Genomic DNA, 20,652 nt, shown 5'->3' with positions numbered 1-20,652 from the left:
ATGCTCCCTATGTTGTTCTCCAAGCAAAGATAATCCATCAAGTTTAAAAAGGGAGACTTAACCTCACAGCTCCGTCTGAAGTCAGTGTGAAGTAGGCTGAGATAATTTGATTTCTCCAGAACTAGAGGAAGCCCTGCTGACTTCAGTGAGACATAACTCTTGTAATTAAATTAAAGTTGAATGAAACAGAAGCAATATGGGCCTTAACACATTTTTCTTCTCACTTTCCCCGCCTTGAGATCTATGGTTAGTTTATAATGTCCCATATGAAAAATACAAAGAGGTGACATCATAATCAGGTCAAACTTCCCATTGGTTCTTGTTTCTACTGCTGCTTTGCAAAAGAAAAGGAATTGAGTGATTGGCTATTGCTGAGTTCCTTTCCCTTTACCTTCTGATCAGTCAGCAACTGTGTGTGTGTGCAGGTGTGAGCTGACACCTGCAAGATCTCAGAACTGGGCCCAACATGCAGCCAGGACAGTTTTTTCCTCTACAATAAGGTACTCAACTGCTTTGGGTTTTGATAGATGGACAGCAAATGCGAAACTAGCCCATAAGAGAAAAAGGAAATCCAGTGGCAGGACTGTATGGAGAATTTTACATGTACTCAGCTGTGTGGATTTTTATTTTTCTCAAAGTGAAAGTAATTGTGAGAAATTTTACTTTCCTCAAAGTGTTCAATCCTCTCCCTTACAGAGACTAGTAGAAAAGTGCCCCCTATAATTGAGATCCAGAGTGACAGTTCTTTCTAGATGACTTTATAGAACATTGTATTAAGTAGGACTAGATACTTTTACAATATATATTGTTAAATGGAGTAAATAAATAAATATTAGAATAAATAAATACTTGAAAAAGAAAAAGAAACCAATAATTCAAATTCTCCTTTTCTTGGAGGTGTGTTGCTAGCATGATAAAGATTATCTTTGGTTTGTTTCATTGCGGCTTAGATTATATATTCAAATCGCGTGATTCATTGTATTGTGTGACCCCAGGGAAATCAATTTAGAAGCCAAGTTGTGCGGACTCAGCTCCGGTGTGACTGTGGAGATTAAGCAACGAAAATCTAACATGCTTTGTCCAACTGTTAATTACCCCCTTTTTCTCAGCCACACAAAAACATGAAAATCTGAAGCAGCAAATTCAATTAGGCGCTGTTCTTATCTGAAATTAATACTTCAAAATGGGCAGAAGGACCAAATAGTAATAGAACTGAACTGCTGACAGGTACAAGAGAATGAAGGGTGCTAAAAATTAATGGATTTTTTTTTAAAAAAAGTTTAATGTCCCAATAAAGACTCACAGAAAGGGTGGAGAGTGAAATGGCAGAGGATCCAGTTCATGCTGGAAATAGAAACACCACCCTACATGTGGATGGGAACCTTTGTTTTCTTCAAATGTATCTTGATTTTCCCCCCTCACTCTTCCCTTAGTCTAAGAGATTAGCTCTAGGATAGGTGTGGTATCAGCAGTTTTGTAATTACCTTTGCTCTATCTGCAGACCTTCTGTCTTTCTATCTGATAATAAAAATACTAACATTAACAGGGGACACTTAGGTTCATTCCCCCAACCCCCATGACTTTGGAGAAGCTAATATATATTTGAGTCTCATGACACTTTCTTCTCTGTGTTGTAGGATCAACTATCCAACCATTTGCTTCTCCCTATGAGCCTGCCCAACCTGGTGAATGGCCATGACCACCTGTAACTTCAGTTGAAAACTCAAAGATTTTGGTTGAATATCTAGAGACTTCTAATACATATCTGTTTGACTGTGTTTACATCCTCACCGGTTCTGCAGAAAACATCTCTTCAACATGGTGGAGTACTATGAAGCCCTGGGCCTTCCCAAGACTGCTTCTTTAGATGATATTAAAAAAGCGTAAGTACTTTTGATTTAATCAAAAATTGATTTCATCAATAACCTCTGTGGTTACCTTATTTCTAAGGGGATGTTATCCTCCAGCCAATCGACTAATGTAGGTACTTTGACAAGCAAGAAATTAGTTTTTAGTGAACCTCTTCCTGTAACCGATATTTCACTATTTAAGGCAAGAAGAGATAGGTGTGCTTTAACACTGTAGAGTTTAATTACTTTTTTGAAAATATTTCAGATATACATTTTAAGAACACTGTAGCAAGTCCAGGAATCTTATTAATCACACTAATCACCTTAAAAAAATTGACCCACTAAAAATATGTCCTAGTTTGCTAGATGGCAGATATGGGGTGTTAATAGGCAATTTTTTTTTTTTTTAAATCTCCTCTAAACAAATACAATACACATACCCATTCAGTTAACATTATCTTAATTGTATAATAGTCCTTGTGTGTAGGTTAAAAGGGAAGAAAGGCAATATCTCTGAGTTTTGTAAAGCTAATTTCAGATAGTTTGGTGCCATAAGCAAAGTATGAGATAAACTCTCCTTCCATTAAGAGTCAACAAGATAGCAGGTAGAATTTTACTTGTAGGTAAAATTGGTATTAGGGGAGCATCTTCCATCACATCCAAGAGCAGCAGGATAATTTAGGGGAAATAGAACAACTAAGTAGGACACACAACTCTGTCCTAAAGGATGGCCAACAAGGCCACAAAGAAGGCTTGAATTTTGTTACATCACCGACTGTTAGCAACTTCACTCTGAAGCAGCCCCTAATTGTGCCCTGTACAGAGAGTCCTTGATTTACGACCATGTGTTTAATGTCCATTCCAAGTTACAATGATGCTCAAAAAAGTGATTTTCATTTGGTCCTCACACCTACAACAATTCTGATTAACTTAAAAATCATGGCAAAAAAGGTAGCAAAATCAGACAGGATTTAACAACCACATTGCTTAGTCACAGATGTTTACAACCCAATTATGGTCGTAAGTCAAGGACTACCTGTAGAGGCCACCCTTAATTTGCCATACTATCATTGTGTCACCAGAGGAGCTCGCAAATCTATGCAGGAGATTTTCTTTCCTCCTTTTACTTCTGCTGCAGAAATATTTAAGGCCCGAAGTGTATAGAGATGTTGCTACCTTATTATAATAAAATGTTTACTAATTAGCCTGCTGCAAATTTCAAAATTATCTTTGTAAAATCTAATAATGCATTTGCTTAATGCACTGTAATAATACTCAACATACTGCTCTAACTGTATGCCAGACTCAAAACCACTGGAGAGAGATAGCTTCAAACAGTCCGAAGTGAGTCTACCTACTTGACCACTCCTCATCTAGTAAGGTCAGACTAGTGGAGAGGTTGTTGAAGCCTACTTAAAAGAAATAGGGGGTAAAAATCCCGTGGAGCAGTAATCTGTTCCCTTCTTTGTCCCAAAACACGAGGATTGCACAAATCCTTTGTACTTAAGAACTGCTGCCCACTTTAGCAGCTTTGTAATTTATTCTCTCTCTCTGTTTACCTACCTACCTACCTACCTACCTACCTACCTACCTACCTACCTACCTACCTACCTACCTACCTACTGTGTGTGTGTGTGCCAGAACACATACACGGATGCTAACTAATTTTGTATCTGTATCTCTGTGTGCACATGCACATTAAAGGTACAGGAAGAAAGCTCTCAGGTGGCACCCAGATAAAAATCCAGAAAATAAACAATTTGCAGAACAGAGATTCAAGGAGATTGCAGAAGCATACGAAGTACTTTCAGATAGTAAGTATTCAAGCTCTTTTCATGACTGAAACAGTGCCTCTTATGGCCTCTTGTATATTTATCTCCCCCCCCAACACCCCCCCCCACAATGTTTGGCATGTTATTATGTTCAACCAAATTCATTTAGTGCCTTTAATGTATTTGTCTGAACAATGAAGGGGGGCATTGTGACATATTGCCATAGTTACTTGTAAGTAGGTGCCTCAAGACTTTATTTCTTGTAATACTAGTGCCCTAAATCCTTAAAGAAGGGTTCATTTTTTCCCACTGAAATCTGGAAGATAAATTCCGTCAGTATCGGCAGTGGGAGGTACAATTTGATATTTGTTGCACAAACTTGAGCTTCTTAAACGTAGTTGTTAAGATTTCTTTAAAAAGTTCCTGATCAAGAGACAAACCTCTAATAATAGAAAGATGGTGAAATTTTACAGTGAGAATCTTATATGCACAAAGATAGATAATACCCACAGTGGAAGAATGAATGGAAAAGGTGAGTTAGTGGGGGATGGCAAAAATGATTGCTTTAATTAAAGAAAATAAGTTATTCATTTTTTCTGCTTGTAAATTGTCTATGGACTTTTTGCTCAAAATTGAAAAAAAAACGAGATGTTGATTTTAGGTTTGGATAATTAGAATGATTTCATAATTATAGAAATCATTTGAAATGTTATGAAAAAGTAAAATAAAATATTGCAGTTGTATTCTTTTTGCATTCTACTGCACCAAAGAAAGTCAGAAGTCATTACTTTTTCCTCTCTTGTTTTTCTAACTTTACCTTGTAATGAAACTTCATAAAAAAACTATTTTAAAAATTGTGAATGTTGTTCTCTCTTTCTCTTTCATGTACCCCTATCAAGTTCTTGTGGAACCTTTTTGAAATGCCCTTTTAAAATCTTAGATCTTACACCTGTTTCTCCTTAGTACACTTACACAAGGCCTATAGGAGAGGTTTCCAAATGCATACAATCGCATGGCCTTTCTGTCTCCCATACCTGGAATTTAAGCGGTGACATTTTCAGATTCTTTCTTGGATTCCATCCATTTGGCACATCACCTTCTTTAGATGTGGGAAGCCAATGATAGCTAATCCTATCATTTATTCCACATCTTTCAATACTTGTTCATTTCATAGAAGCTGGTGCCATTTACCCACATTCTGGAAGGTCATTCATTCATTCAACTGATCCCTGCACTGAACTCCATTTGATCAGATTCTTTATTTTTCCTTAAGACTAAGCCTCTGAGCTCAGCATGCAGGCGGCGGTTGCATTCTTTGTAGCAAAGACAGTCTGTTCAATGTGTCATTGCCCTGCACATTCATTCTTATGTGCTTTATTTATCTTGGTTCTTATGGTACTTATCAATTCTCAAGTTTAGCTGAGGATGGTGGAATACTGACAGAAAGGCGAGTCTTTCTGCATTCATTTACTATTCCACATAGGTACGGTGGTAAGGGATACAATGGCTCAGTGGCTAAGATGCTGAGCTTGTCGATGGCAGTTCAGTGGTTCGAATCCCTAGCACCGTGTAACTGAGTGAGCTCCCGTTGTCCCAGATTCTGCCAACCTAGCAGTTCAAAAGCATGTAAAAATGCAAGTAGAAAAATAGGAACCACATTTGGTGGGAAGGTAACAGTGTTCCATGCGCCTTCGTCATTTAGTCATGCTAGCCACATGACCACGGAGACGTCTTTGGAAAGCGCTGGCTCTTCGGCTTTGAAACGGAGATGAGCAACCCCCCCCCCCAGAATCAGGAATGACCAGTACATATGTGTGAGGGGAACCTTTACCTTTACCTTATAAGTATGGTGACTAGATGAGACTGTGAAATAAAGCAAGCCAACAAAAAACAGGGTTTCTGAAAACAGATGAAGAGCTAGATAAGGTCCTACTTTTCAACATGGTTGCACAATGCTAAGCCGTAATATAGTTTGGATGAATTTAATTTAGCATGGAGCAAGAATCAAGCTTGGGTTATTTGCAAACCACCGTCAATGTTATATAAACCCAGTCCAGCAATCTAGCTTAGTGTATATGTTAAACAAAGTCTTCTTTTTTACAGAGAACAAACGTGATGTCTATGACCTCTATGGTAAGGATGGACTCATGGAAAGAGGTAAGTGACATTGCAAAGAAAGCAAATGCAGTCACAATTCTAAAAGACAACACAACTGGAGATGCATTTCTTTCTCAACCTTAGGAGTGTTGTGGCCCACCAGCAACCAGTGGAGCTGGCAGCAGATTCAGACAGTGAGGAGGTTGGGGAGGAACATGGGCCAGTCCTGGAGTCTGGGGAAGGCTCTGATGAGGGCTCTGTGTTGGAGGCAGAGAGGGGGCCATTTATCAACTGCCTTCAGAGTCAGACATCAGTGAGGCAGACAAGCAGCTAGAACCTGTTCCCAGTGTGCACATGCGCAAAGCTGCTAGATGAAGGGAACAGCTAAAGAACAGGGCTCGACTTGGGAGTAAGGCCAAAGGTGGACGATGAATGGCCCTTTTAGAGGAAATAAAAGAGGAGCAAAAGGGGAGTGGAGTTTGCAGGAGACAATTAGTTTGCTTAATTGGTTCGTGACTCTCTGAGACTCCTTGCCAAGTTTTGCAGATATTGGCCTGTGAGCTCTCCAGGCCAGATAAGGTCTGTGACTGTAAATCCTCCCATGAAACACTCTGCAGGATGTGAATGAGAAGAATTCACAGTAAATTAATAAAAGGGTTTTTTGTCAGGACAAGGAGTTTGCTTCATGCTCTTGGGAAGCCTAGGTCAGAACAAAGAGTGCCCAGGAGACATGAACTTGAGAAGGGTATGGAAGTAATGATTTTAAGGCCAAACATCCATTAGAGATGTAAGGGATCCACAGTCCAAAGAGGGGGAGGGGGGGAACCACAAAGCACCAACTGTGAACTTCACGGAGTTTCAATTTTGCAGTCAGAAAGATTGGTGGGATTTTTTAGTGTTGGAATACACTGCAGCTGAATCAGAAATAAACAACTTAAACCAGGGGTGTCCAAACTTGGGAATTTTAAGACTTGTGGACTTCAACTCAGCATGGCTGGCTGGGGAATTCTGGGAGTTGAAGTCCACAAGTCTTAAAGTTCCCAAGTTTGGACACCCATGACTTAAACTGTCAGAGTCACCCAACATAGAAGTCTGGAGTTGATTCTGGAGTGATATGATATGAAAAACGTGTGCAGAAATGCCCTTTAAAAAGAGTTTCAAGAGACAGATATTCTAGTACAGCACTGGGATTTCATAATTATTAATATTCAGAACTTTGTTTAAAAAAAGAGAGCTTCCCCTGCCTTGTGTTCCCTATCCATCACTTCTTATAGCCTAGACATCTTTTTTAAAATACAAGTTTATTAAATTTCAAGAAAATGTAAAGTACAAGATAACTACAAAAAAAGGGAAGGAAGTTCAAAGGGGGGGAAGAGTTAAGAAGGGGAAATGCCTCAAATTTTCCTCAGTAGAGACAGAAATATTTAACCAGGTAATCTCTTATTTTAAGTTAAATATAATATAACTTATATCTCTAAATTTAATTATTCTGAATATCTTTTCTGGGATGGAACATGTCTCAAACATGTTTCGAAATGTGTACCTCAATCTCACATGACCTGGCAGTTCTCTGCTGTTCGTTAAAACATGCCATCTTTTACTCGGGTCACCGAGACTTTCAGCAGGATTATCGCTTTTTCCAGGTTTGTGCAGAAAAAGTAAGATGACTTTAATGAACAGCAAAGAAGCACTCTGGAGCACTTCTGAATTATTTTTGAAGTCTGCACCACCCTGATCTTTTCGTTCTTTAACATCTTTCAGGTAGGCCAGGAGGATCTGCTGGGAGCAATATTAGTTCTGAATATATGTTCCATTTCCGCAGTGCCCATGATGTCTTTCGGGAATTTTTTGGGGGAAGGGACCCTTTTTTTGGTAAGTAGTAATCCTGTTTAGTATTCAGAGAAACTCAAAGCCATCTTATCCATTTGTACATATATATAATACAGCCCAGGTTCAAATCCCAGTAAGGGTATGGCTAGCTGATGAGAGCTAATTAGCTCGAAATAGATCTATACTAATCTCCCTTTATTTATTTATCAGTACAAATACAACATATATATATATATATATATATATATATATATATATATATATATATATATATATATATATATATATATATATATATACATACATACATACATACATACATACACACACACACACACAGACAGATAGATGATATAGATATAGATATAGATATAGATATAGATATAGATAGATCAGGACTCTGCAATCTTAAACACTCAAAGAGCCATTTAGACCCGTTTCCCACGGGTCCAAATGTGTGTGTGTGGTCAACTCGACATCACTCACTCCCACCTAGTCACATGACCCCCCCAGGCCATGTCTACCCAGTGTGTTTGTGTCTGTCTGTCTGTCTGTCTGTCTGTCTGTCTGTCTGTCTATCTTTCTCTTTCTCTTTCTGTGTGCCTGTCTGTGTCTCTCTTTCTCATCTCTCTCAGGCCAGGTGAGGAGTGACTGGAAGGAGAGGGTGAGGGGCGGGGCCAGCCAGTGGTGGTTCAGCCGACAGGGAGCCAAAGCAGGGGGACAAAAGAGTCACATGCGGCTCCGGAACCGTTGGTTGCTGACACCCGATGTAGATGTATATGGAATTATACATATGTGTATGATTCATATATAGATAGCCCTTGACTTGCAACCACAACTGAGCCAAAAACTTCTGACAAGACAGTTATTAAGTGAGTTCTGCCCCATTTTGTGACCTTTCTTGCCACAAATATTAAGTCAATCACTGTAGATGTTAAGTTAGTAACATGGTTGTTAACTGAATATGGCTTCCCCATTGACTTTGCTTGTTAGAAGTTTGCAAAAGGAGATCACGTGACTGTAGGACACTGCAGCCATCATAAATATGGGTCAATTGCCCAACGTCTGGATTTTGATCAACATGACCCTGGGGATGCTGCAACAGTCATGTGTAAAATAGTCACAAGTCCCTTTTTTCAATAACTTTGAAAACATTGTAACTTTGAATGGTGAACTAAATGAATTGTGATAAGTTGAGGACTACTTGTAAGCTGCCTGTCCAACAATATACCAGAAACAAGAATGTGCTGTAATTTAGAGGAATTTTAAATTTTTGGAAAAAATATCTTGGAATTGGCACGGGCACTGTTATTATAATAACTCTTTAAAAAAAACAGTGTCTTTGTTATGTTTCCATGGTGGCTGTCCAGTCCCAGGAAAAAAACGGATTTGGTGGATTGGATTTCTTCAAAGAAATAAAGGCACAACATTGGAATTGGAATTGCCAAAACATTCAGGGGTCAAATCAACTACAGTTTTAGTTGAAGGAGGATGACAAATCTCCATTGAATATGTTGATATTTCGTTGTATTTAAGTACAATGACAATAAAGAATATACTTACTTATATAAATTTCTGCTGCTTGCTGCTCTACTTGGATCAGCCCTATTCCAACTACTGCTTTCCAATGAGCAGTTGGTTTCAGAGTCTGACATAAGCATTTATTTATTTAACCAAGATTTTTTTCACTAAGCCACAATTGGCTGGGTTGATACGGAACAATAAGTTTCAGATTCCAAACATAACAGTTAATAAAACATGGTATAAAGCCCAAACAACCAACTATATTATGGCTTTCATAGTATATCAACCCAGCTCCTAACTGCTTAGTATGGCAGACCATATCACATTGAAGCCTATCACTGTATAAAACAGCCAGAACCTCTGATCCATCACATTTTTATTGATATAAAGTACTTCAGTAGGCTTTTCTGCTTGAGATGCTAAATAATTTGGTCCTTCCTTCCTTCCTTCCTTCCTTCCTTCCTTCCTTCCTTCCTTCCTTCCTTCCTTCCTTCCTTCCTTCCTTCCTTCCTTCCTTCCTTCCTTCCTCATGTCAAATATCCAAGACCTAAATTTACTAATTTATATTTTAGGAGATCCTATGGCTTTCACTGGCTGCGTTGGAGGAAAAGGATTCAGTTTTTATTCTTCCTCAACTAACTTCTTCAATGGCAAACAAATCACTACCAAAAGGTGAGGAAGGGATTATTCCAAGAACTAACCAGAAGCTCCATATGTGCCATAACTATTTCTTTTCCTCAAATAGCTTTCAGTAGTACACAGTGGTTATAAACGATTTATGGTAAAAACCATTTCCCCCAAACTTTCTGCTACGGCTGCCACAGCTCAGCAGGAAAATCCCCCACTCCACTTGTTTCTGATTTTGCTTCTTATCACTTTGTTCAAAGTGAAAGCAACTACTTTTCTCAAAAATAAGGCGTTATTTACAAGCTCTTAAAAAAAACCTGGAACGGAGAATCTGATTTTCATCTCTGAAAAAGTATTATTTATTTCCCAGAATTATTAAGGACGGGCAGGAGCGAGTGGAAGTTGAAGAAAATGGACATCTTAAATCTGTTGTTGTTAATGGTAAGAAACTGAAACATAGAATCTTGCTTTGATCCAGCAGGACTTTTAAAAGGAGCTGTAGCCCAGACAGTTTGAAAATTTTATGCAGTTTGGAGAAGAGCTGCTGTTGCTTTGAGTAATGGAGTTTATTTCAGATACAGTATTGAAATTCTGCTTCTACTCATTAAATTAAATTCTATGTATCCACACCAAGAAGATGTTCCCACCAGTGTTGGGTTGCCACTTTTTATTATCGGTTCGGGTGGGCGCACACCACTTCTGTGTATGCGCAGAAGCGTCTGTGCAGGTGGGTGGAGCCTCCCGCCACTGCTACTATCAGTTCGCCCAATCCGGGCCGAATTGGGAGCAACCCACCTCTAGTTCCCATATATTTATTGCTTGCATACTGTCCAACATTTAGGAAGTACTACATTCCATGAAACTGTAACATGGATCCACTTAGCTCTTTTTTGCATTAATTCACAACAGATTGCCAAGATTTTAGGCTTAGACCTGGAGAGGTTGAAGGTTGAAGCTGATGGGCTTTCATTGAGCTATGTTCTATTCCCACATGGACAAACATCTCATATATTGTTTCCATTTAGTGTATAAGAAATACATTACCTTAAAGACATGAGTGTAATACATATGAATGGGCAAAAAAGAAGAGTTCTGACACAGAAAATCCAAGATGCAGGATTGGCCCAGTGGAAAATACTCCAGAGTGTTTTAGCACAAAGATTCTTTAATTGAGCTGTTTGGGTTTTTCATATGCTTGGAATAAATATTCATAAATGTATACCTGAATCACAGAAGATTTCTCCTAAAATAGTAGCCTACAATGTTAAAAAATATATATTAAACTTATTTTTTTGGGAACTGCTAAATTAAAAAAGAACAATAATCCCATGATGAAAGTAAAATAAATATATCTAAATTAAGGCTAAAATCAGTAATGGTGATCATAACAGAATAGCAAAGTTGGAAGAGACCTAGGAGGTCTTCTAGTCCAACCCCCTGCTTAGGCAGGAAACCCTATACCATTTCAAACAAATGGTTGTCCATTCAATCTTCTTAAAAACATCCAATGTTGGAACATTCACAACTTCTGGAGGCAATTTGTTCCACTGATTAATTGTTCTGTCAAGAGATTTCTCCTTAGTTATAGGTTGCCTCCCTCCTTGATTATTTCCCATCCATTGCTTTTTGTCCTGCCTTCAAGTGCTTTGGAGAATAGCTTGACTCCCTCTTTTTTGTGCCATAATAAACCACATGCTCTCTAATGCTGCAACCTGACTTGGGGTGGGTGGTTCGATTCCTGGCATTAATAGAAAAAATAGAGTTTTTGGAAAGAGTAGACTGTTTTATGCCAGAAGACCCAATAGTCTGGCTCAGGCCAAAGCAAGTAACTGTGTTCCAACTGACATTTTAAAAAATGGGGCATTTGAATGTTAACGTCAGAACTCCCTTCCTTTTTGCAGGTGTGCCAGCTGACAGAACACCCATTAGGGAAACTGGAGGGCATTTTATTCGTAGTAAGCCCACCAGGTACAGGTCTTTACCTCAGTTTACTTATGATGACTATGACTCTGATCCTAACCGCAAGGTTCTTAAGGTGAGGCGCATCTTCCCTATTAAAAATACAAACAACACAGTGAGAAGTGAATCTCCTGAAGAGGACAGTAATTGTCACACAGATAGTGAGTCTCACCAAGACGATGAGTTCCAGTCTGAGGATGATGAATCCCATATTGATGAATTCTAGCAGTAACCTCCATATAAATCAGATCTCGTATGCTGGCGGTTAGTCAGGAGGAACATATCATGCGCCGGATGTGAATACTGAGAAGACCCAGATGAGAAGAACTAATCAACGAGTAGATACCATGTGGACTCCAGGTGAAAATAGGCACCAGTGTGCTGGGGGAGACTGGCTAGTAAGAAGATGGTCCTTGAAAGAGAGGGAGAAAGAAGAAGAAGAAGAAGAGGAGCAGAATACTGAAGGATTAATGAAACCCTTAATCAGAGAAAAAGAGTTCTTTGCCAAAGGGAACATGATCACCCTCATATGTAACAAATCAACTCCACTATGGCTGATGAAGATTCTTGGGCGAAATCAAGTTCCTCTAAGTTTACTTAGCTACCAGTATAGGGAGAACATAAAATTATGGGATCCATTAGGAAGGAGACAAGCAAAGGGCAATGGGCTGTTTAATAAAGGTTGGGAACAGTGATTTTGTTTTCAGTATTCTTAATTACTTCATGTTGGAAGAGATACCTACGTTTTTTTCAGAAGAAAAAAAGAAGGTAATCATGATATTTGAGTGGGAGTTTTTTTATAATATCAAAAATAATGTCAGTAAAGCAAAATATTGTATTTGCTTGTAAGGTAAGCCTCTAGATCAGGGTCCCCAACCTCCCCAACTGGTTGTGGACCAGTACTACTCTGTGGCTGTCAGGAAGCAGGCCACAAAGTGAGCAAAGTTCCATTTGTGTACATGCAGGATCCATGCAGCTCACAAAACCACACACCCTGATCTGAGGAAAACCCACCCTCCACAGAACTGGTTGCCAGTGCCCAAAATATTGGGGGCACTGTTCTAGGTTAAAGATCATGATTGCATGGAATAGTGTGAGCATGCTTGGGATAAAACTGTCCATAATGTGCTTGTGGCATACTTGCCAAAACATGCCAAACTGACTGGGACTGCCTCCTTCATAAGCAGGGAATGCTGCATGTGGCATGGGCATAATCAAGCTTAATAATTTAGTTTACTCTTTATTATTAAAAATGTTATATGAAAGTTTTGATTGATTAAAGCTATGATAAGTGGTGGAAGTCAATACCTTATGGACCCTATTGATGTCAGTCATGGCATATGGAAGATTGAAATCTGGAATGTAAGAGGAATAAATGTTAAAGTGTTAACAAATGAAATAAAAACAAAAGTAATCTCATTGTATATTTATGGTGTGTGTGTGTATACAACATCAGTGTGTGTGTATATATGTGACTATATATATATATAGTCTTGTTGTATTCGGGTCTTCGGGTCTTTTCCCATGTAAGATCAATCTTACATGGGAAAAGATCTGAATACAACAAGACCAGCATACTTACACCCGTGAAAATCTACGATATATATATATATATATATATATATATATATATATATATATATATATATATATATATATATATATATATATATATATATATATATATATATATATATATATATATATATATATATATATATATATATATATATATATATATATATATATAAAATCAATCATATTATAGAGAGAGAATGAAAAGAGTTCCATAGAATTGTGTTGGCTTAATCAGGAATATAAGAACAAATATGTACATTTATGCTTGATGGAATGATGAAGTGGAAACAGCTGTGGATGATAAAAATATAAGAAATTACTACTGTGAAAAGAAATGACCGAAAGCTATTGTATAATGTATATGTATAGAAAAATATAATTCTAAAGAAAGAAGCAGAACACTTCCAGAGTCTTTTGTTTCCATGAAGCTGAACTATCCTTCCTTGCTACAAATTTTCCATGCAGCTGCAAAAGACTGTGAGATTCATAGAATAACTTCTCTAGTGCTTTGGATAATGTAACATCAGAGCGATGACCATACTAGAAGCAAAAAAAATTAAAAGAACGGATCTGTGTTAGTGTAAAAAGAGATAAGGCAGGTAGGGTTGGTGGGGCAGAGAGTGAAGACATCCATGCCTGCAAACGTCTGGAAAAGCAAAGGTAGGCACAGGGATTAATGAGAAGAGATAAAGCCCTAAAAAGGGAAAAATCAGCCTTGATGTTCACACAGGAACTAGCTAGCAAGTCTACTCTACCTCACATGGACGGAAAAGAAAGAAGCAGAGGAATGATCCATCAGGTCTCATGGTAGCTATAGTTTGGACTGAGTCCCAGTCCAACTTCATTGGCAGTCTGGGGCAATGCAGAGTGGACTTTCTGAAGCTGGCTTAAGAAACAGGTAGGAGCAGGACAGGAGATGATCAATTGTGTGGAATTTCCCTTACACTGTGTTTATTACTTGTGGACAACCAATCACAAAACCTGAATGCGAGTGATAGTGCCCCTGACATCACAATTAACCACTCCCTGTCATACCCCAGGTAAGAAGCCTTCAGAGATTATAACTCTGCCTACATGGGAAAAAGATAATACACAGGAAAATCTTTTTAGCACCCCAAGGTAGGACACAAGCTTCATCAGTTTGGTTGTGTAATTTTTGGAACTATCTAAAAAGGTCAGTCCTAGATTTTATTACATCACCTTGAATTGGCTGAATCGTTTTTGGGCTATTTAAAACACTGGCCTTTTAATAAGGCTATAATCACTGTTTCTGTTGGAGAGGGCCTTAATACTCATTTGAAAACAAGGCAAGCTTCATTTACAACATGTGCAGGGCTGTGAGATTCTCTGTTCAGCTTTTCTATTGGATTAGAGTGGGAAATGGATCACTGATTTCCTATTGCCACTAATGGTTAGAAATCAAGTAAACTGATCTCCACCTGCAAGTCGATCACCTGACTAGGAACCAGATCCTTCGTTTCTCTTTGACTATTGCATTTCTATCCGCTTTGCAGTCGCTCTGAGTATGGATCAGCTGCAGCTAAATGAATGAGCCAAGCTGATTCAAGAAGTTCAGAATTTTGATAAGTCTTTGAGCTTTGTCCACCTATACCTAACATGGCACAGATATGCCCTTATAATAATACTTTTTTCTGTATCTTCCAGATTTTTTTAAATTTGCAGGACTGCTCATCTTAAACACCTCTGGGTGGCTCACAACGATAAATCCAAAATCATAAAATTATAAAAACTTACAAAAACCTGGTGCCTCCATCATCCCTTTGAGATGTCTCACAACAAGCCTCAATTATTCTCGTTCTATCCAGCATCTGGTTTCTATGGTCTTCAGAAAGGTTAAGAGCAGTGGTGAAATTCAATTTTTTTTACTACCGGTTCTGTGGGCGTGGTTCTGTGGATGTGGCAGGGGAAGGATACTGCAAAATCTCCATTCCCACCCCACTCCTGGGGGAAAGATATTGCACAATCTCCATTCCCACCCCACTCTGGGGCCAGTCAGAGGTAGTATTTGCCGGTTCTCTAAACTACTCAAATTTCCGCTACCAATTCTCCAGAACCTGTCAAAACCTGCTGAACTTCACCTCTGGTTAAGAGGGTGGGGACCAGCTGATCACCAGAAAGTGGTTGTTCCATAAGATAAAAGCAGCTACATAAAAGGCATACTTCTAAGGTCCTACTAAGATTCTCCCTTATGATTTCAGGAATAGGACTCGCAATGTGCCTACCTCTCCAATTTGGTAGGAAGGGCAGATATTCTCAGAGACAGATAGTCCCATAGATAACCTTGCTTCATGCCATGTAGGGCTTAAAAGGTGATAACTAGTACTTTGCATTCACCTGGGAAGAAACTGGGACCATGAACAGGACATGGGTAACTGTTTTCTGCTGTATTCTGGACCAGTTGTAGCTTCCGGGTGATCTTCAAGGACACTCCCATGTAAAGCACTTGGCAGTAATCCAAGCAGATTGGATTTTGCCTTTATCTTGTCCCAGTCTGTGAATGGGACAAGCTTAAATCTTCCTTAACTGTACAGGTATTAATACTTTAGAAATAAAAAAAAAAGTTCTGTTTTGAGCCAGGACTTAAAGAATGCAGAAAGTAGACAGTCACTTAAAACAGAGGACTTTATTTCTGAGAGCAATTAGCTGTCAAAAGTGGCCACAAGTCAATTTTCTGGGATGGATTATTTTGTAGGAAAAATTTTCCTTTGTTCCTCAAAAGCCCACCCTCTAGGAACTTTTTGGAAACTTCAATTGGCTGGACAACCAAGAGGGAGCGCTCTGAGGTTGGGCACCTTGGAACATAGAATAATAGAGTTGGAAGGGACCTTGGAGGGCTTCTAGTCCAACCTCCTCCTCAAGCGGGAGATCCTATACCATTTCAGACAAATGGTTGTCCAATCTCTGTTTAAAAGTCTATAGTGATGGAGCACCCACAACTTCTGAAGGCATTGGATTCCTTTGGCTGGTCGCTATCACCATTAGGAATTTTCTCCTTAGTTCTAGATTGTTTCTTTTTTGGGTTAGTTCCCATCAATTGTTTCTTGTCTTGCCTTTTGGTGCTTTGGAAAATAGTTTGATCCCCTTGTTTTTGTAGGAACTGCTCAAATACGATATCATGTCACCTCCAGTCCTTCTTTTCATTAAACTAGACATACTGAATTTCTGTAACCATTTCATGTTTTATCCTCCAGCCCCTAATCACTCTTGTTGCTGTTCTCTGCACTCTTTCCAGAGTCTCAACATTTTTTTATATTGTGGAAAACTGGATGCAGTATTCCAAGTGTGGTCTTACTAAAGCGGTATAATAAAGCTGTACTAGAACTTCACGTGATCTTGATTTTATCCCTCTATTAATGCACTCTAGAATGTTGTGCTCTTTCTCCCCCTCTTATTTACCATTTCAACTGGCTTCCTGTTTAATTAACATTGCAGATAAAAGTGGCAGTCAACGTAGGGACTATAAATTAACAATGTCAACTGCATGCAAAGAAAATTTGTACAAGTTGTTTTATAGATGGCATTTTGCACCAGCGAGGTTGGCTAAGATGTTTAAAGATAAGCTGGCGAAATGCTGAAAGTGCCACCAGATACCTGGGTCATATTATCATATGTGGTGGACATGTTCAAAAGCAAAAAAAAATATTGGACAAAAATACATATGTGGCTGCAAAAAAAAGATAAAGCAGCATATTGATTTAAAGCCAGAAATGTTCTTGTTGGGATTTTTACACGAAAAATATAGTAAGGGGAAATGCATATCTAATTATTCATACATTAACTGCAGCTAGAATTGTATTTGCACAAAATTGGTCCCAATCAAGGAGAAAGAACAAACTGAATATTATATGACATGGGACTTGTTTTATCAATGATTAGATAATAAATATGGAAGTTAGAAACAGGGAAACAAAAGAAAAAGATTTGTGAAATAAAGATATCTTAAGAGAAAGAAGCAAATATTATGATTATGTTTGATATTATCATTTTAATATTATAGAATGAATGCTAATGTAATGAATATTGTTGTAAATATTTATTATTATTTTACAAATATATTTGTACACAAATGACCCACTGTTTAATTGAAGATGGAATTATTATATTAAAAAATAAAAAATTCAAAAAAAAGTGGCAGTTACATAGAAGGAAGAATCATCTGTTCATTAGGGGTGAAATCTCTATAAGGAACATTTACCTGAATGGGTTGCTACTTCTGGCCAATTTCAACCTTTTTGTCAAGTTTATTACTTTTGTTTTAGTTTAAATTCTCACCTTTTGCCCTAGAAATGGCTATGGGGTTGAGATGTGAGGAACAAGGCAAGATTGAGTGGCAGGGAAAGTTGGGCTTCCTTTTCACATTAAATTTGTTGCCCATTGCCTTGAGACAAGGCAGTAATCACATTAACTTGAGGCAGATACGATAGGAACAAAATACACCGTATTATTATAATGTTATATTAACTTCAGGATAGGTGGATATCACTTAAAGTTCAGCAGTGGGAAAAGGCCTTTTGGATTAACTGACGCAAAGCATGCCCATTCATTCAAAGACTAGCTAACTGTTATTTTCTTTTTCTTCTTTAGGGCCAGGTATTTCCAGCCACTACCTGTTCCCAGCTTGCATGAGTTTGCCAAGACATTCCAGGGTGCCTTCTGTCCTCTTCACAGGATGGATAAAAGATGGAATAGACTATTACAAGATCCTGGGGGTCGCTCCAAATGCCTCCCCTGATGAAATTAAAATGGCGTAAGTCGGTCTTCCACATGCTCAGCCTTCCAGCTTTTAGTGCCTATTGTGAGCCTGTGGACGATTCTCAAAGCCACCAAGTTTCACTATGTGGGCAGGTAGAATTTCTCTGTACTTTCTGGGATATTCTGTTTTTTATCAAGAAAATTAATCAAGTGTGTTCAATTTAATTTGTTTCAATTTCAGTAGGCATATATTTATCTATACCTTTTAATAGATTTTATTCTCTGGGTTTTTTTTTTCCTTCTTTAAATTAAAATTAGAGGGTGGGAAGGAAATTAATTTGAGGATTAAGCTTCTTAATCCAAATCAGCCAAAAGTCTGAAACATCCTTTTAAAAAAGGATCAGCAGTCTTGATTTGCCATATACAGTACTGTCAACCAACACCCATTATTCCTTATCAAAATGGCCATTGATGAGACATTGTGGGAATTACAAGCAGTAAATCCAGAATACGAAGTCTTGTGAATCCTTGTTTTTAAAACTTCAGTTTAGCAAGTTTCTTGGCAAGATCATCTTGTTAAATTAGTCATTGAAGCTGATTAAGAATTAGGCTTTTTTCTCTCAAGTGTACATCATCACTATTAAATAGTAGGGTACAATAGTAGTAGCAATCCACTAGCACAGGGGACATCATGGGAAAATCTACATGGTTTCTAAGAATCAATAATGATTTGATGGCAGATAATCAAACTACAGAGGAAAGGATAAAATAAAACAGGAAATACTGGTAGGTTTTGAGAAGCATAACAATGGTTTTTAAACAATGCTAAACCCAAATAACCAACACTCCCCCAAAAAAACCAGTCTTGGAGTGACAATGTTTATGATACCTTGTTTAGGGTGTTTAGTGTAGGTAGTCCTTGTTTAGCCACCACATTTGGATCTGGCATCTCAGTTGTTAAGTGAGATGGACCCTAAATGAAACCATGACTGTGTTTATAATTTTACTTCAGCTTTTCTTTACACATCTGTGAAGGTCATAAATGGAAGGATTGGTTAAGTTACTTCTTCATCACCATTGCAATGACAAATGGTTTCTAAAATGAGGCAATCGCTAAGCAACTACCTATATATCCTGATAACGAACCTATGGTACATGTGTTTTACCACGCATGCGCGCGCACCTCACACCTGTCAGCTGGTTTTTGGGTCTTGCATGTGCAGGGGGAGCATGCGGGAGGTGCTCCCGCTCTGCCCATTTTTGGTCCCAGGAGGCTGCAGGGAGACCTGCTAGGCCAAAAACAGGGTGTGTGGGGGGAACATGGGGGTGTCACGCACACATTGCATTATGGGTTCAGGCATGTTGGCACATGCGCTGTCGTGCGCATACACGCTTTCGGCACGCCATGACAAAAAGGTTAGCCATCACTGATCTATACTGTCCTTGGTACTAGTGAGTACCAGTATCTGTCCAATATGCTTGCTTCTGATTCTTTGAGATGTATTCCAGAATGAAAGAAAGCTTAGGATGGAATTTATAATATGCTTAAGAGACTTATTACTTGCAGCCTTCCCTCTAACTGCATAGGTACAGAATGCAGCTGAAGAAGTGGCATCCTGACAAAAACCCAGATAACAAAAAAGAGGCTGAAGAGAAGTCAAAGGAGATAATGGAAGCATACAAAGTGCTGTCAAATGGTAAAGAGCTAGCATTTTCATCCTTCCTAGATTAAACTCCCTTCAGGGGTGCCCTTACTTAGCTTTATCAACACATTGATTGAACATCATATCTCTTCCAACTTATTACTATAACAATGTTGCTTGTATCTTTCCATTTATATTGTTTTTATTTGTTTCCTAATATGTTTTGATAGCTTATTGTAACCTTGACTATCACTAAGTGTTGCATCTTTTTATTCTTGATGACTGTATTTTATTCTCCTTATGTGCACTGAGAGCATATGCACCAAAGACAAATTCCTTGTGTGTCCAATCATACTTGGCCAATAAAAAATTCTATTCTATTCTATTCTATTCTATTCTATTCTATTCTATCATTCCAAATGGATAAGTCCTAGCAATAACTGCAATGACACCTTTTACATGTAATGAGGTTTTTTCCCCCCCAATGGAAATGAGAAAGATAGAACTTTTAGGAAAATGCAAAGGCTTGCAAAGACATTATGTTTGCATGTACATAAGATGACAGCATGAGAATATGATGCGTGAGAATATGATGAGAATATATGACAGTGTGTTACTGTCCTCCATTTCTTCTTAATGCTGTTCATGGATTAGAGTGGGGAAGATATTCTTTTTTATCCTATGATATGCCTTGGCCACTCACATCAGTTGCCTTCATTTTAAAAAAATAATTCCTAAATTCCTCCTTAATTGCAGTTTTCTCTCACCAAGTACATGTATACATCCAAATTAGACTGTGTTGTTTCTCCATGTCATATATTATATGTGCATAATTATGTATGTATGTATGTATGTATGTATGTATGTATGTATGTATGTATGTATTCATTCATTCATTCATTCATTTTGTCATGTTTATGTAGTGTATATTAGAGATGGTGATCCTTTGAGAGCTGTATGCAATGAAATTTCATATTAATGTATGCTGATTAGTGTACATTCAAAGTGACAATAAAATTATTGCAAGTTTTAAGTGCTAAATTATCTCCATTTTGAAAT

At 38.1% G+C, this 20,652-nt stretch overlaps 1 protein-coding gene across 2 annotated transcripts; it reads left to right on the top strand.

The window, feature by feature from the left end:
• Positions 1–401: 401 nt before the first annotated feature.
• Positions 402–13,022, top strand: LOC309384460 (dnaJ homolog subfamily B member 6-like). 2 transcript variants are annotated; one of them, XM_081938042.1, is made up of 8 exons: positions 402–500; positions 1,638–1,883; positions 3,555–3,664; positions 5,726–5,779; positions 7,481–7,591; positions 9,646–9,745; positions 10,071–10,141; positions 11,602–13,022. In XM_081938042.1, exons 2-8 carry the CDS (start codon positions 1,819–1,821, stop codon positions 11,883–11,885), a joined length of 795 nt encoding a protein of 264 aa, XP_081794168.1. In that variant the 5' UTR covers positions 402–500; positions 1,638–1,818; the 3' UTR covers positions 11,886–13,022. The 2 variants fall into 2 exon arrangements, with proteins under 2 accessions (XP_081794168.1, XP_081794169.1); XM_081938043.1 differs by having other exon boundaries at positions 7,542–7,591; positions 11,602–11,857.
• The last annotated feature ends 7,630 nt before the right edge of the window (positions 13,023–20,652 follow it).

This window comes from Natrix helvetica (assembly GCF_964273705.1).
Source record: "Natrix helvetica genome assembly, chromosome: 1".
Lineage (NCBI taxonomy): Eukaryota > Metazoa > Chordata > Lepidosauria > Squamata > Natricidae > Natrix > Natrix helvetica.
The sequence above is the reverse complement of the archived record's forward strand: the minus strand, read 5'-3'. Positions and strand labels throughout refer to the sequence as shown.